This window comes from Pogoniulus pusillus, chromosome 23 (assembly GCF_015220805.1).
Source record: "Pogoniulus pusillus isolate bPogPus1 chromosome 23, bPogPus1.pri, whole genome shotgun sequence".
In the NCBI taxonomy this organism is placed as follows: domain Eukaryota; kingdom Metazoa; phylum Chordata; class Aves; order Piciformes; family Lybiidae; genus Pogoniulus; species Pogoniulus pusillus.
The window spans coordinates 16,717,225-16,734,565 of NC_087286.1; the positions used below are offsets into that span (position 1 = coordinate 16,717,225).

Below are 17,341 nucleotides of genomic sequence, written 5' to 3' on the forward strand. Positions count from 1 at the left end.
GGAAAGAGGGTCTCTGGACGAGGGCACCGTGCTGACGGGGATTACCGACTCGATTGCGGTTTTTCCAGTTGCTGTGGCGAAGGGCAATGCATTAAAGGCTTCCATTCCCCAGCATGGGACACCCCTCCAGTGAAACCCTCAACCTGCCCCCGTACCCGGCCCAGAAAGCAAAGGACGGGAACAGGTGGGAGGGGACAGGACACACACACACATACACGTACGGGGACACCATGGGACAAATGCTTCCTGTTGGGCTGCGCTAATGCACTTCATAGAGGCTTGCTGCAAAACACGCAGCTCCAGTCGTTGTGGTGCTCAGCTGAACTGCTCGTGAGCTGAGAGGTTGTGTTAGTTAATAACTCTGCGACAGTGAAAAGAGACTAGGAAGGTGACTGGTCATACCTGAACTCCTGAGGGCTCCTGCTCACCCCAGGCACATGAGAAAGGGATCTCAATCATTCATCTCATCCGGTTTTAGCGTCATAGAAGTATCTGCAGTCTTGTCATCCCATGCCCCTCTTCTAGCCTCTCTGCGCAGCAGAAGTGATACCCTACCTCAGGGCAGGTGCTGGCTCTGGCCCCCAGCTGCTCAGGGAAGGGAGTGGGTCATGGCAGGTTTCTGTGGGCCCTGCAGGCTCAAGCAGCCTTAGGAGCAGGTCAGCCCATGAACTGACATGCTACAGAGCAGGTGCATTGGTGCCCTGCTGCGTCACCACTAGTCTGTTTGCTCTGGAGGGATAGATGCTCGTTCCCTGCGTGATGGCTCAGAAGGAAATGGGAAGGCAAAGATAATCCTCACTCATGCCTTTGAAGGTGGTGCCACTTAGTCACAGGCTATTTGCACTTGCCAGGGTAGGTGGCTGTCCTCAATTACATCCATGATCTGCAGGAGTAGTGGGAATGCGCTCTGCCTGCCCAGAGCTGGACAGGGCACAGGCAGCAGGTTGCTGAGGGACTGGCAGATCTCACACCCTTACCCAGACTAAATCACAGCAACAAGAGCCAAAGGCAGAAATCAGCATTTGGAAAGCGGCTCTGGAAAAAAACAAAAGTCTGTGCGGGGCAGGCGCTGCCAAGTGCGGCGATGCAGCGGCAGGAGCAGTTGGCACTGCGGCGCCTTACAAGCCTCTAAAGCAGCGAGATCTCCCAAATCATCACATGTAAATCTCACACACGCCCGCCCCCTCCATATTTCATTACTTAGATCACAGTTGAAAAGCTTAAATGAAAACAGGGTTTCTATTTCCAGAGCTTGTTTAACATCGCAAATGTGATACAAACTGTGGGCTTCATGTTTTTAATTAAGGCTACGTACACGGCCGTGCACGGAAAATAAGTCCGTAGCTGCTGGCCGCATACCACAGCCCACAGCTGGCTCCCCTGGGGGTGGTGCAGTGTCAATTGATGGGAGCACCAGGACTTCCATGCATCCTGCAGCACGATGGGGGGGGGCCTGGGGTGCAAGGGGAGCTTGGGCACCTGCTAGGCTAGAGCTGAAGGAAGCTCCTTGCCAGTCTTTGCAGCACTTCTCTTGCAGCTCATGCCCACGTGCCCAGCTTAAGACAGCCAGTAGGCCAGGCTGGCACACCAGAAAGCGGCAGCAAGGCACCTTTCCAAGGGATATCGTGCAGAAAGAGCCTAAATCTGGTGCTCTGGGGCCTAATCTGTCTCATTGGAGAAGCCAGGAAAAAACCAACTGTGCTGTCACAGTGAGAGGAGGATTTGCTCCTGAGGCTGCAAGTGACAGAGCTCCCCAGTGCCAGCCCTGCTGCAGCCCCATCCTGGCTGCCTGCAGCGAGTGGCTGCCCACAGAGCCCATCTGGCTGTGGGCAGCTGAAGCACTGCTTTGCCCACTCCTCCTTCCCTAGCGAGGAGCAGGGCTCCAAAACCAGTAGTCCCATCTATGCTCTTAAATACAGTCCCTGTTTCTGGTTTGCACTCTCAGAAGAATGTTGCTTTTGTCCCTTGCTTTGTGCTCTGGGTACTTAAGTGCTTTCAGCAAATATTTTCTTGGTGTTGCATTTTCACAGCTCCCCCCTTCAGCTGCAGTAAACATATATGTTTGAAATGTAAAGAATTTCCTCACTTTCCTGGTGCCCTCTGTGCTGTGACATGCTGAGTGGCTAAATAACTACGACCACGTGTATGGTGAAAGGCCTGAGAAGTTGGGTAGGTGAGAAATGGCTTGGGATTATGCAGAATGAGGTGTTATCTGTAACACTGCAGAATAGCCGTGCTGGCATGGAGAGCAGCTGCAGAGACCCGTTGCCACCCATGGCATCAGCTGGATCAGTGCTGAGTGATATCCTGAGGCAACCTGCTTAACCAAGTTGGCTGAAATGCTGCCTTCAAGGAGTTTGCTCTCCTTCTGTGGACAGCCAGAGCTGTCAGACCTGCAGCCTTAGCAGGTTGTCATGCTCAGTCTGGCAGCCCCCGAAGCACTGGGGTGAAATAAAGTAGGGATGAAGTTCAATCACATAACATGGAGTTTTGCTAAATAAAATCCTGTGGAAGCAAGAACTGTCCCTTTTGAACGTTTTGCAGGGCCAGTGCCTAGAATAGCCCCTGCCTTACAGCAAGGAAGGACCAGTACTCCATCCCTGGGAACAGCAGATTCATCAGACTGGACATATGACATCTAATGGGGGAGATAATTATGCTGGAAAGCAAAGGTAGGCTCTGAAGTTGCCATCTAATTGCAAGTCTTTGCAAAGAGCTGTGGAGAAAAGAGCTTATATGTAAAAAAACAAACCAAAACAAAACGTGCAGAATGGTTCAAACCATGAAGAATATTTGCTCAACTCTGTCCTTCTGGGCAGACAGAGAGGAGGGAGTGTGTCTGTGTGTGTGTAAGCCAAGGTGGTGCAGTAATGTGTGGGGGCAATTCAATTCATGTGGTGTCTACCCAGGACCCACCTCCTGGGATTCTTGAGCATCCCCAAATACCTGAAAATATGAACTAACCTGGCAGGGAGATGTGCATGGGCAGAGGGGGTGGAAGGGACATCTGTGAGGAGCTGCCTCCATTCCTCACTTGAGCCACTCGCCGTTTTGTGTGACCTTGAGCATTTCACAATCCCCCTGCCTCTCTTCTGCAGCTGTAACATAGGAATAATAACACTTCCTCCCCTTTCTCTGCTTCCTACTCTGCTTTTGGCACAGGGCTAACACAAGAGGGCTTGATCTCAGTTGGAATCTATCAGTGCTACTGACATGTTAATAATACCAGCAGAAACGTTTCCTCTTTCCTTTGCACTGACAAAGCTCTGTACGGGGCAGCAGCTCCCAACACGTCAGCCCAGAGCGTATTCACTTTCAACCCCAAATCTGAGACATTTTCTGGAGACAAGACAGAAAGGATACAAGATTCAGGCTGACTTTTAGGATTTTAAAAGGGGAGAAGTAGTCAAAACATGCTTTGGTTTGATGGCCCTCCAGTTATTTCATTAAAAACCCCTCCAAAATATCCCCAGCCTCTTGGCTGCATGCACGGCATAAAACCCTGTGTGGCTGAGTCAGGGTTTCAGTGATTTTCTGTCTAGAAGCTCCTTTGGTAGAGTTTAGGTCCTGGAGAGGACAGAGAAGAGTTGGAGCACATTGCCTCAGCCACATGGATCTAATTGAGGGGATTTTGTTGCTTGAAGGAAAACCCCAAAGTTAATGCCAGTTTCTATAAAAGCTGTATGGAGTTGGGCACCCAGAGCCACTGGAGGAGTGCTCCCTTCTGGGACATGGGATCTTACTCTCTCCAGCTCTGCTCAGGAGTCACCCAGCAGTGGGTTGGTTTCCTGCAGAAGAAGCCTGGGAAAATCTGAGGATAAAATAAAGGTTGCTGAAAGATTTTTTCTAAAGATGACCTGCAATTAATGTTTTTGGCCTGAGACTGAAAATCTCCTTCCTTATTGCTTGCAGTCATATAAAAACATCTCCCTAGCTGCTCTAACTCTTACATAACTGATAACTGATAAATCTCCAGCGATTTAGAAGTTTTCTTAAAGTTTTCCAATGACAATAAATATGTTTATTCAAGCAGAAGAAAAAGTCAGGCTGATCATATTAGTCTGTTCAAGCAGTGCTGGTAGCTGTGTTATCTCCTTTCTAGTAGAACTGAAGTAAAATCTGCCTAGTTTCAAGATGCCCAAACAGCATTTTAGCAAAGGCTAAAGAATCACAGAGTTTCTTAGATGGGAAAAGACCTTCAAGATCACTGAGTCCAATCATCAGTTTCACACTGACAAGTCCTTGACTAAACCAAAGCTGTCAGCACAACTTCTAATCACTGTGATTCGCTGTAGTTGGAAAGGACCACCAGGATCATCCAGTCCAACCTTCATCTCAGCAGCCTTCATCACTAGACCATAGCCTCAAGCACCACATCCACTCTCCTTTTAAACCCCTCCAGGGATGGTGACTCCACCACCTCCCTGGGCAGCCTGTTCCTCCCAACATCCAACCTAAACCTCCCCTGACCCAACTCCAGGCCATTTCCTCTTGTCCTATCATTAGTAATTACAACCTCTTCTTAGGTAGTTGTAGAGGGCAATAAGGTCCCCTCTCAGCCTCCTCTTCTCCAGACTAAACAACTCCAGCTCCCTCAGCCACTCCTCTTAGGTCATGTTTGCCAGACCTCTCCCCAGCCTCATTGTTGTTCTCTGCACCTGCTCCAGCACCTCAATGTCCCGACTATACTGTGATGACCAAAACTGGACACAGTACTCAAGGTGTGGTCTCACGAGTGCTGAGTACAGTGGCATGATCACCTCCCTACTCCTGCTGGTCACACCATTTCTGTTACAGGCCAGGATGCTGTTGGCCTTCTTGGCCAACACTGCTGGCCAAAGGCTCCAAATGCTGTTTGTCTTTGATAGCCGTTACCAGCCTCAAACACTGATACCCAAGGAAAGGCAACAGGCTCATGCCCTGTGCATTCCTGCTTGTGTACCAAATAGTTGTGCAGGGTGCAAAACATGAGGTGTAGCAGCATAACTCATGTACAAACCGTTACTATTTTTTCTTGGTGAGGCTGAGACATGCAAGCCAGCAAAGGAAATAGCTGGCACATCTTCATTAATTCCTTCTGGTTCTAAAGTAGTTTTCAGGAAATCATTCTCCAAGACCTTGGCTACACACAGAGCATATTTATTTGGAGTAGGCAGAGGCAGCAGAAGCCATATAGTCCACAGAGCCTTCATTTCTTTGGATCCTGAAGGTGTTTATCAGAAATGATTTTTAGATGGGTCAGAGCCACACGCAACCCAGGTACCAGTCCTGTGACACTCACCGGTGTCTCCAAACACTTCAGCTTTCATCCTAACCCACATCCACCCTGTGAACACGCAGCAGAAACTTCCCCACGGCAGCAAGGGTTATTTTGAGAGCGAGCAGCCGTCCACCTTCGCACGTTAAGTGAATGTTTGCTTTGCAGGTTTGGTTTCTCTCTCCAAGCTATTTGAATACAACTATTATCTTTTCTTCTCTGTTGTGACTGTTTGACTTGTGACCTCAGGGATCCTTTTCTCCTTGCTTTGAGATCTAGCCATGACTAAACCCAGAAGTTTAGATATATATTCAGACCCCTTATTTTTGTTTTTTTGGTCTGAAAGATAGACTGAAAAGCTTGAATATCAGTCTGTCTCATGAGATGTCCTGATTTCATGCATTAGCAGCAGGGCCAGAAATAACACGAGAACAGCTTTTCTCACAGTATTTCAGTAGTTCTTTTCTGGCCACTGCCAAAAGCAGGATGTGAAGACATGCACAAACATTAAAGCAAACTCTTATTAGAATAGTTCAAGTTCCTTTTGCCTTGTGGTTAAAAAACTTGTGTCAATTTTTATTCTATTCAGGCTATCCCAATCCTTTTTGGTACTTCAAAAATCTGTCACTGTTATTTTTTTCTTAATCAATCATTCTGCTGGTGCAAATGTGATTTGTGGGCTTTCAAAGCTATTTATCTTTTTTTCTTCCTTTTTCCCCTCCCCCTCCTTTTTATTTTTTTTTTTTTTAACCCCAGGCCAAGAACATGACAAAGTGCTCAGACCCAAATTGTACATTTGGTTGTATGCATAAATGTTGGCTATCCCACTGGCTATCCCATCGGCTTTGCAAGCATTCCTCATTTGTGTAACTTTTAGCATCCACTAAGTGTTTGCTGGACTGGGACAGAAGCTGCCCTCAGATGCCCGGGTGAGAGGACTGCAACTGCCAGCAGCAGAGACATGCTCAGGGCATAAAGGCAGGATCAGTTTCAGGTTTGCATGATTAAATTGTTTCCTTCAAAGCTGTCAACAAATTCAGATGCCAGTCACACACAAAGTAGCAAAACGGTGTAAGGTTACCTGCTTCTGCTGCCAGGGTAAACACTGGGAAGCAGTGCAAGCACAAAGCAGGGTGGCAGCCTGCTCCTCTGGTGCGGGATGTGCCCTGGCAAAGGAGGGCAGAGCTTGATGCTGCACCTGCCCCGTTCTGACAGTGCCCATAACAGTACTTACAACCCTGGGATTATAAATCCCTAGATCTCAATTCAAGAAGGAATTTCAGGAGCAGCCAAATCTTAGTAGAGAGTTTTGCTGTTCCTTTCTCCAGGGAACAGAGGTAAAAGCACCAGGCTACAAGCTATTGGAGTTGAAAGGCAGCCTATTTCTCAGCATCTGCTGCTCCTGCTTCAGTTGCCTGCAATACCTATCTTCATTGATTGGGATGGAGATCCTGGGGAGGAACAGATGACCTTCTGCACTGCACAAGCGACACACTGCTAGTTTTCTTGAAGAAGCCCTTCAGGAGGACTCCCTCAATAGCTGATGGGCCTCCTGTAGGTCAGAGAACTCAACTGTGAGATGTTTTCAGTGTTGTCACAGCCACTGTCCTGTAAAAGGCTGTGGCTGAGGTGTCTGGGCCTGCTTGGAGACTTTCTCCAAGAAAAAAAAAAGGGAGAAGAGCACACTTATTTGTGCCTGTGTTTATGTGGGAGGCTCTCCATGCCTGGAGCCTTAAGTCTCAGTTAAGGTAATTCTGTCTAGCAGCAGCACTAGATAGTTCAGCCAAGGAACATAATTTCTATACAAAAGATCCAGCTTCTTAGGGGTCTTACCCACGGAGCTGTTTCAAGGAGTCTTCATGTTTCGGTCCTCCCTTGGATGGACTCCACAGCTCTGACCTAGGTGGCTGATAATGCAGAAATGCTCAAAATGCCTGAAAAGGACAGTCGTGGCAGTTGTGTCCAGTGAAGGTAGCAGTCACAAACACATGGCTTTGCCAGAAGTCTCTGGCTAGTTCCAAGAAGCCTTCATTTGTTTGCATTGCTAATCTACCCGGGGCTGAGACTGCTCGGCGAGATATCAAGCCTTTTCTAAGCTTTATTTCACCCGGCTTCTGTTGGGATCTGCAGGACAGCAGCCATCTGAGAAGCTTATAGGAGACTGCACAGTTATCAGGCTGAGACAGAAGGAAATAGTTTGAGCTGGAGGCAGGACAGCCTGTTCAGCTAAACGTACATTTTCATTCTTCAAGCCCTCTTGCTTTTCCTGTGGTTCAGCTGCTTGTCGGGACCGGCGAACTCAAGATCTTGCTGCAGTGCTGTCTGGACAGGCTGGAGGGATGGTCTCCTGAGATGCATTCCCCTGAAATTTAGTGAATGCTCAACAGATTGTGTTGTGATCTCCACTGCAAGAAAAAATTCACACTGTAAGGTTTTCTGGAGCTCCCTTCTCACAGCAGAGTGCTGTGGACATTTGAGTCTGTATGAAAGGGGGACAGCATGAGGGTAGCATAGAGTATATAGGGCATATGTTCTTTGCTTGAGTAAAAGCAGCACTGTTTCATGCCTCTTGTCTGGAATGATTCCCCAGAAAAGGGTCTGGCTTTAGATCCTGGCAGCTTGGGCTGCCATTCCACCATGCAGCATCACAAAATCTGTGTTTATCACAAGGTAATTGTCTGTCTTTGCTTCTTAATGAAGCCCTTGATTAATCGTGGAATAGTAGGGCTTGGAAGGGAGATAATCTACTCCAGCCCTCAAATACATACACCAAACTTTTCTTTCCACCTCACATCCTTTCCCTCTCGCTGCAGCTCCTTCCCTCTCCAAGAAAGAGCAAGGTGAGATACTTAGTGTGCAAGTGCAGTCATGCTGCCCTGGTCCTCCCAGGCCTGGAGCACACTGGGTACAGCAGCTGCACACATGGCAATCGTTGGAAGTGACTTCCTCACCCCTCCCCTTAAATATTCCTTGGGCAGGAGTGATATCCTATAATCCATGTTTGGATTTTCATACTGTTACTTATTGCCTAGAGCTGCCCAAGGGTACCGCCCAGCAGAATGGGTTTGCAGCACATTCTCAGCAACTGAGAGCTCTCCAGGGCCATCTGCAGTCTCCTTTGGCTCTCACTTCATTTTGTTTCCAGCTATTCAAGACATGTTTGCTCAGCTCACACGTGCTATTGCGACATGCTGCCTGACCAGCAAAGAGAGATCTCACCTATTTTCCACAAACCTTATTGAGTAAAGCCTTGAAGGTGCAGGTGGCAGCCACTTTTACTACCTGAATTCACTCCACGTTCTTATTACTTTGTAGAATTGCAACTGGTTGGTGATGGAAGCACAATCTTGTTGCTTTGTTGACCTGCTTTGTTTTAGAAATGCAGACCTGATGGACTTCTGGCAATTAACAATGTTCTCAGTGGATTAAGTTTTTGTGCATTTTCATTGTTCTTTCATGAGAGTTTTACTGGGTTTTCTTTGGCTGGATCAGCAGAGTACACACCCTGCCAGATGCACGGTGGAAGCCCTGAGCCCAGGCTGCTTACCAGGCTCCTGCCCACTGCTGCAGATCTCAAGTGGGGCTGGCAGCACTGGGAAATCTTGTGGAGAAGCTCTGTGCTTGATCTCAGCCTGCTCAGGGACATGCATGCTTGAGTCTGCAAAGAGATGCTTCCCTTCCCAAAGCTGCTTCTGGAGCTGAGCATTTTGGCTAGCGCTCTCTGAGGCATCACAGTTGTGTTTTATCGTAGTTGCAATGGTTGTCTATGGTATGGAATAGCTGTTCCCAGGCTCCTGGACTCCCTTCTCACATTGGCTTTCTCTGATGGAGCCTCTCTTAGACTTGCAGCATCTGAGGTTGCTGTGGGACACTCGAGCCTGCGTTTCCATCTCCCAGAGCATGGATGTGTGTGGTACAGAGTAGTTTCCTCTTAAAGCTGAAACGCGTTTCAGTTCTTTGCGATGGTGGGTGTGGATGTGGCAGTCACGGAGGAGAGGAGACACATGATTCAAATTCAGTTCTAGCAAAAGTTAAAGTGGTTTCTATTACACATTCCTACAGAGTTCAGAACAGATTAAGTGGTAATTAGACATCAGTAATTGCCAGTGGAGCTAAAATCACAACGCGGATCTCAGTAACTGTCTCGATTTAGAAATGCCAGCACTAACGACTCTAGGCTGGTACTTGCAGAAATGAGCACGCTCACACGATGCAAGTGTCTTAAAAACAGACCAAAATGTGAAAATCAGCACAGGGGAGACCGAAAAAAAGTCTGGTTTGGCTTTTAGGTTTTGTTTGGGTTTTTTTTTTGTGTGTTTTGTTTTTTTTAAATGTTGAATTTGGAAAGAATTGTTTATTCAGAGCCATCACTTTGTTTTGTACCCTCTTCAGGCCACATCAGATCCAGTGCTTGGCAGTCACCTATATGCCTTAGTTGCTGTGCTGAAAAACATTCACCTAGTCATTACATTCTGGGAAGCATACCAAGGCTGGCCCACAGATGTCTGCTTTCCCAAATATTTCTCCTTTTACATGACACCCCACCACAGACAGTTGTGGAACGGGTTGGAAGGAGGCATCAATCTGACCATGACTTCTCCTCCTGAATGTATTTTGCCAGTCAATCTGCAAGTGCACATGGAATATTGCTCTCCTAGAATTGCTCAAGCTCCACTTCAAATATCTGCCTAACCTCACGCAGGGGTAAGGATTTGGTAGCCTGCCTTCCAAATGGTGTAACTGAAAAAGAGTCATCCATAAATGAGTTCAGTGAAGGTCTGCAAAGAAAGATTGGCAGCCATGGGGATGGGAATTTTCCATATACTGGGGAATCACAGGGAAAAAACAGCAATCCTACAGCTTCTGCACTCTTGTACCTATTGTGACCAAGGACACTGTGACCATCATCGACACACTGAAGCAACACTGATCTCTCAGAACACTAGGAACTGATTTCCCTTTGCCCCTGGAAAGTGGGTGGAGAAGACCCACTGGTTTAATATACGTTATTGTCCTCCAGTAGGTCTCAGCCTGACCCTAATCAACCCCAGTCCTATAACCAAGGTTTCTAAACTGCTGACCATCTACCACCAGTCTCCTTCTCTCTTATTTTTCCCTTTTCTGTTTGTCCCAATCTGTGTTCCCCCACCCTTCCGTCATTGGAAGGTTTAATGCTGAGTGAAAAACCACGAACAGCCTTTGAACGTGTTCTGCCAAGTCTCTTTACAGTACAATACTGGCAGGAGTAAAACACTGGGGCCAGGCAAATATGCAAGCTTCATTACATTAAAGGAAGCAGAGCAGCATGGTTATTGCATCATTCTATGGCTTCCCAGACATTGTTGTTATTTTTTCATTAGAGCAACAGAACTGCACTTGGTGCTTTCTGCTAAAGAGCCAAGGAGGCCCCCAAAGGCTGTCAACTAGAGAAGAGAATACAGCAACTGGAAAGATGAGTGGTTTACTGCACTAATTTTGCTGCACCGCCTTCACCAGTCTGTGGTAGAGGGAACCAGCAACATGATCTATGTTCCCTATTTTTTTTGTATAAAAGGACACGTAGCCAAATGCCTAAAACTATTTGCTTGTTCTAGACAAGTTATTTGGAAATTTAACTACTACTGAATCAACCGACGTTTTTCAACGCTAAATCATTTCAATCCCATGTCATATGTTTTTAATTTTATCAGCATCTGTAACTTTTTAATTATCATTTTTATTAAAGCCTCTTCCCCTCCCCTTTCTCCCTCCAGAAGCAGTACACAAATCCCTAGCTATTTAATCTGGGTATTAGAAGGTGTAGTTCAGGGCTTAGCCATTGGAGTGAAATTCTGCTGTCAGAGGCACCCACCGGACCACAGGTGCTCTGTGTTGCTGGGTGCTAGGTTGGACTGGATGATCTTGGAGGTCTCTTCCAACCTGGTTGATTCTATGATTCTCTCCTGCATTCTGCAAGCCCCTTGGAGAACTGCTGACGTATCGCAATGTGACTGGATAAAACCTTACCACCAAGACTGTAATGAATGATTTTGCCCCTCAAAAGCTTCTAGGCAGATTCTCAGCTAATGAAGAATGGAGAAGCTTCAAAGGCACTCAGGATCCTGGTGCAATGGAGAGTTGACTGGAAACTGGTGGTTTATGAACTATTGTTTAGTGATTCATCATTAGCATAATGTGATTCTTCTGACTCTTTTCCAATGTAGGCATTCAAAGTGGCAAACAAGTAAAGGTTTTGACTGGCCAGCTATCAACTCATTGCATCACCATGCCAGAATTCCTAACTGATGGAAGAAAACACATGAAATTAGTGAAGCTGGTTTTGCACCTTCTGTGCAAAAGTGATAGGATTAAGGTTACACCACATTATGGTAGCAAAGTCAAAGCTTCCTTTATGAGCCTTTCAATAACAAAAAAAAGAATTGATTGCTGCCTTTGTAAGAGAAAGATCAAGCAGCTGATACTGTGTTCCATGTAGATTAGGATAAAACATGTAACTTGCCAGTGGCAACTGGAAAAGAGAGAGGAACTTGCCAACTGAAAGGTTTCTGGCAGTTAGCACAAAAACAAACTGAGAGGGTAAGCACAAGACATGGTGATGCTGTCCGTGGTAATCCTTCCCAGCAAGCTGTATTACTGAAATGACTCCTAGGCAAGAGCATGAAAAGCACACATTACAATGCAAAATTGCACTCAAGGGAAAGACTGATGAAAATAGGTGACTTCTGGATGTTAGGAGGAAGTTCTTGCTGGAGAGAGTGATTTGCATTGGAATGGGCTGCCCAGGGAGGTGGTGGAGTCACCGTGCCTGGAGGTGTTCAAGAAAAGCCTGGATGAGGCACTTAGTGCCATAGGCTAGATGACTGGATGGGGCTGGGTGCTAGGTTGGGCTGGATGATCTTGGAGGTCTCTTCCAACCTGGTTGATTCTATGATTCTATGATTTTGGTTGTCTTCAATGGCCAAAGCAGCAAGATTCTGAGCGCTGAGGAGCATCTCTGTTTAAGCAGTGATGGGGAACAGTAACTGGTATCACTAACTCCTTCAGAAATGGTGCAGTGTGTCATCCCACTGCAGTGACTGCAGCTGCAGGCACACTGGCTCTGGCATGTATCAGATCACTGAAGAGCAGAAGGTTAGGTTGTCTGAACTGAGAAGCGGCCAAGATGTAGCTATGCTTTTTTCTGTTGTTCTAGATCCTGAGCAGTGAGTGGCAAAGCTTAGAGGGCCAAAGAAGAGATACACAACAATTTACAGTTGGGGAGAAGCTGGCTTCAGATTCTGGAAGTGAGCTCTGCAAAGAGCCTGTAAGGAAATGTGAATGCTCCTACTGAAGACACACATTGCATGTTTCCATTGCAGTCACTGTGCTGTTGTGTGTAAAGCAAGGATTGTTTTAGTGGAAATACACAAACAACAATCATTTAATTTACTGTGAGGTGAAATTCTTAAACTAACATATTATCTAGTTCAGCCTCCTGGGATGATTCATATCTAACCTCCAATGTCAGCAGCCCATTCAACTAATTTTAGGAGATGTGGAATTGCTTCCACACAAAGCAATCAGCCTAAAGCAAATTCAGGAGTCAAATCTCAAGGCAGCTCTGTGAATCTCAAGCTCATTTATTTGCCAAAATAAAGTGCCAGTGACAGAGCAAAGTAACCAAGCCCCTAATACATCACAGATCTGCTGCACTCAGGCCATGAAGTAAACTTCCCTAACAACTTGGAGACAATATCGGGTGTCGGAGCACGCGTACTTGTCACGAGCATGAACACGAAGAGGAAATGAACATAAATCCCAGATTCAAATGTGCAGTTTGGACATCCTGGGACAATTACATTATTGATAACGGTTATCTGTCATCAAGCAATAAATCATAAAGTCGTGGAGCAGCAGAAGAAAGGCTATCTTACTGCTGACAGAAATGTAGATTGAAAGATGTGAGGGGCCAGAAATAATTACAAAAAGGTGAAAGATTTCTCTTCTTGCTTTTTTTCCCCCATCAACTAAAGAATTTTCATACTCAAACCAACGTTTTCTTGTGACAACTTTTCTTACTTGGCTCCTGCATTTCCTGACATTTTAATGAAAATGAGAAGGGAGCTGAAATGAGCAGGCAGTGAAGAACAGGCCTGGCCATGTGGCTGCCAGTTGGAGCCTGGTGCTCTGTGCAGAGCTGGGTGCTGGCTGCTGAGACTGTGCAAAGTGACACATCAGTGCAAATAAACTGACCCCCCCCCCACCTTGTGAAAACACAGGAATTGCATAGACAAAGCGAGGGAGCAGATGGAGCAGGTGATGGCAAATGAAGAGGACAGAGGCTGACACCTGCCTTTCTATGTCACTTCATTTCTGCAACTAAAATAAGACTGTTTTGAATTTGTACATCAGATTGCTCTGTGCCCAGTACAGGATCAAGCTGTGCTGCTTGGTATGACCATATTTCCTACAGAGGCTGTGTGGACAAGTAGCAGCTAGTGACAAGAGAAAGGGGTGAAGGCATTTCCCTTCCAAGCATGGGAGCCAGGGAGTGGGAGCTGGCTGGTGCCTGCTTATACGCAGCAAGAACACTGGGCCCAGGCGGCTGTGGCTGCTTGAGTTGGTGCCAGGGCTTGAATAGGCTGGTGGGCACTGCCAGGAGGGGTGTGTGAGCTGCAAGAGGGACCCAGCTTTGTGAGGATTCCTTTTGAGAGGGCTGCAGGGCTGTGAAACTCAACACAGCTCTGCAGAGAAAGCAGAGGCTTTTCAAATGTACAGGCTGTACTGCGCCGCTCAGAGAGGCCAGGGATCACAACCGTTCGGTCATTTTCCAGCAGCTTTATATCAATTACATGGAATCCACAGGTTTGGGCCAAAAAAATACCTTGGATTTATTTATTTATAATTCTGATCCTCTGCCTGTGTGGCTATCTGCATTTATTTCAGTATTTCCCGTCCTTGTGCAGCACTTCAAAATTGCAGATATGGTGAAAGAAAAGAAAATGGCACAAATAAATCAGATTAAGCCTGGGATGAGCTGTCTGAGGTCTTAAAATAAAGACTTCAGATGAACTACTTGGAGCCATAAGGGTGACCAGTGTGAATGAGAATGGCAAGCTAAGAGAGCCAATGGCATCCTGGCCTGCATCAGGAACAGTGTGGCCAGTAGGACAAGGGAGGTTCTTCTGCCCCTGTACTCAGCACTGGTCAGGCCACACCTTGAGTGCTGTGTCCAGTTCTGGGCCCCTAAATTCAAGAAAGATGTTGAGGTGCTGGAGCATGTCCAGAGAAGGGCAACAAAGCTGGTGAAGGGCCTGGAACACAAACCCTATGAGGAGAGGTTGAGGGAGCTGGGGTTGTTTAGCCTGGAGAAGAGGAGGCTCAGGGGTGATCTTATTATTGTCTACAACTACCTGGAAAGGACATTGTAGCCAGGTGGGGGGTGGCCTCTTCTCCCAGGCAACCAGCAATAGAACAAGGGGACACAGTCTCAAGTTGTGCTGGGGTAGGTCTAGGCTGGATGTTAGGAGGAAGTTGTTGGCAGAGAGAGTGATTGGCATTGGAATGGGCTGCCCAGGGAGGTGGTGGAGGCACCGTCCCTAGAGGTCTTCAAAAAAAGACTGGATGAGGCACTTGGTGCTATGGTCTGGTTGACTGGCTAGGGCTGGGTGCTAGGTTGGACTGGATGATCTTGGAGGTCTCTTCCAACCTGGTTGATTCTATGATTCTATTGAAAATAGCATATTTGGCCTAGGGGACAAAGCTGGAAAATACCTAAAATAGCATTTTCTTGGTCACTGGTTGCTGATGGAACTTGTGACAACCCCCTGATTATGCTGGTGTTTGCATTGATGAAAAACTACCACTTGGACTAATATTTTGATCTCCCCACTGTCAGAACCTGTCTGTAGTTTCCTTTAAAACACTTTCTATACCTTCCCGAAGGGTCCTGCAGTTCTCCTTTTCCAGAACTGTGTCAGCCTTCTATAATAACATTTTAAATGAGCCTTTATGTCTGCTGCAGAGAAATCACTAAGCTGGATTTGGATTATGTCTTCTTCAGAAGCTCCTGTTAACAGTAAAAGCAGTTGCCTTGTCCCAACCACCCTTCCACCTTCTCCCCACCCCTCTACCTTACCCCAGATCTTACCTTATGTTTAAGGTAGTTTGGAGGGTCGGCCGGGGGGGGGGGGGCTAGGAAGCAGATGGATTAGTCACACAGATGGCAGGTTAGGTTAGAGAGAGAAGTGCAGCCCAAAGCTCAGAGACTCCCTTATCTATGTGTTCTTGTTCTTACACATCTCAGCAAGCCTATGAGTGAAGCAGACATCACCATTTTTCCCTTTCACAGCCTATAATCTAGTTCTTCTCACCAAAACATTCTGGCTAACTTCAAACTAGCACACCTTGAGTAGCCACAGGAAAAAGAACTAATTCCCAAGCTGCTTCCAAACCAAGAAAATTACTAATTATTAAGGGAAGTAAAAAGCAATAAAAGCCATTCAGCAGCTAGCACTTGACAAGCAGAAGTTACTCAAATGTTTTGGGGTTAAGTTTTGTCAGCAGACTGAGCTTGTAATTAAGGCACTACTGCTCTGATGGACATACCTTAGTAGTCTTTGTTGAGCAGGGTATGAACAGTGAGTCTGTACTATCACCAATCATTTATGCCCATTTTTGAAAGCAACTCTCATTCTGACCATAATTTTGTGCAGAGAAATAAAGTAACTCAGCTTAAAAATTAAAAAGATGCAGGAAGATAAAGCCTAAACATAAATGTCAGACCCTACTTTTTAATCCACAGATGGTAAGTTTTAATTTGAGTTAAACACATGTTAATTAAAACACATTTCACCAGCTACTTATAAAATTAAGCACTATTTTGTTTGATGTTGGTTGGAAGCAGGAAATTTGGAGTGATGTCTACTGCTACAGCTGTTTGCAGTCCTTACATAACACCAGATGTGAGATTGATGTATCTGCATTTTGTCCTCTCCTGTGAATTGCAAGTGATCAAACAGGCAAAAGCATAGTGACAGGATGATTGGGCAAGTTTAGAACGAAGGGAATTGTTGGAGACATTCATAAATCACTACACAACCGCACGCACAGTGAGGGAGAATTTACTGCCACAGATAAGTAAAACCATTTCTACCTGCAATGAATTTCAGATACAAGTGTGTTAATCATAGAACATGTATCTGAAATCATTTGACTAATAACCCTTTGAAAGCTGTAGCACTAAAAGGCACACAAACTTCAGGGTCTTTTGTAGAACCTAGGTGTGACAAACCAATAAGGTAAAAACAAACATAATGTTCCACAGGTTTATTGTTGTTATTAAATTATCCTCAGATAAATGAGCCTCTGTTATGAGATGGAAATCCTAGAGGGAGCAATCATGTATTGAAATGCAACTGTATTGCAAAACAAGTGCATTGGTAAAAGCTGCTAAAGCATCAGCCATACTTTGCTTTTTCTGTTGCTAGAGCCAACCTGCGAATGTTTGCTATGCAACCAGCTGCTGCCTCCTGCAGAGTTTCATCTGTAGAGCCTACCATGGCCAGTAAGAGCTAGAAAAATACAAAAGAGAAACAGCATAAGAAACACAAATAAGAGTGCTACTATTTAAATAATATTCAAATCTCATCTAGAACAACTGCAGGAGCTCAACCACATGCATAATAAATGCCCCAAATCTTAACAACACTACTATATATGTACCCCTACTTACATATGCACACCTTTGTCTGCACACACATATGTATAAAGACACACATGGAGCACAATGCTTTATAGTTTATTCTCTTTGTACCTGTGAATCAATCTTTTCATGTCTGATGTTCAGTTTGTTGTATCATGATGAGGCACTTAGTGCCATGGTCTAGTTGACTGGCTAGGGCTGGGGGATAGGTTGGACTGGATGATCTTGGAGGTCTCTTCCAATCTGGTTGATTCTATGATCATGCCTGTGTGTTGGTTGAGAGCTGGATTTTGTTTCTTGTAGAAATTGCACAGGAACTATTTGAAATCATGGTTTTCCCCACAAAAGAGTGCTAGTGTATTTGTGCAGGCTCAGAATCTTTAATAACCACAGCCATGCCT

At 45.9% G+C, this 17,341-nt stretch overlaps 1 protein-coding gene across 2 annotated transcripts in view; it reads right to left on the minus strand.

Annotated features, from left to right (window-relative positions):
- Positions 1-16,549: 16,549 nt before the first annotated feature.
- Positions 16,550-17,341, minus strand: part of ODAD2 (outer dynein arm docking complex subunit 2) — a 77,897-nt gene continuing 77,105 nt past the window's right edge. Inside the window, exon 21 of one of the 2 annotated variants that reach the window (XM_064162956.1) lies at positions 16,550-16,809. In XM_064162956.1, the coding sequence (XP_064019026.1) occupies positions 16,696-16,809 (114 nt within the window). In that variant the 3' untranslated portion in view covers positions 16,550-16,695. The remainder of the gene's footprint in view (positions 16,810-17,341) is intronic. The other variant, XM_064162955.1, reaches the window with a different exon arrangement.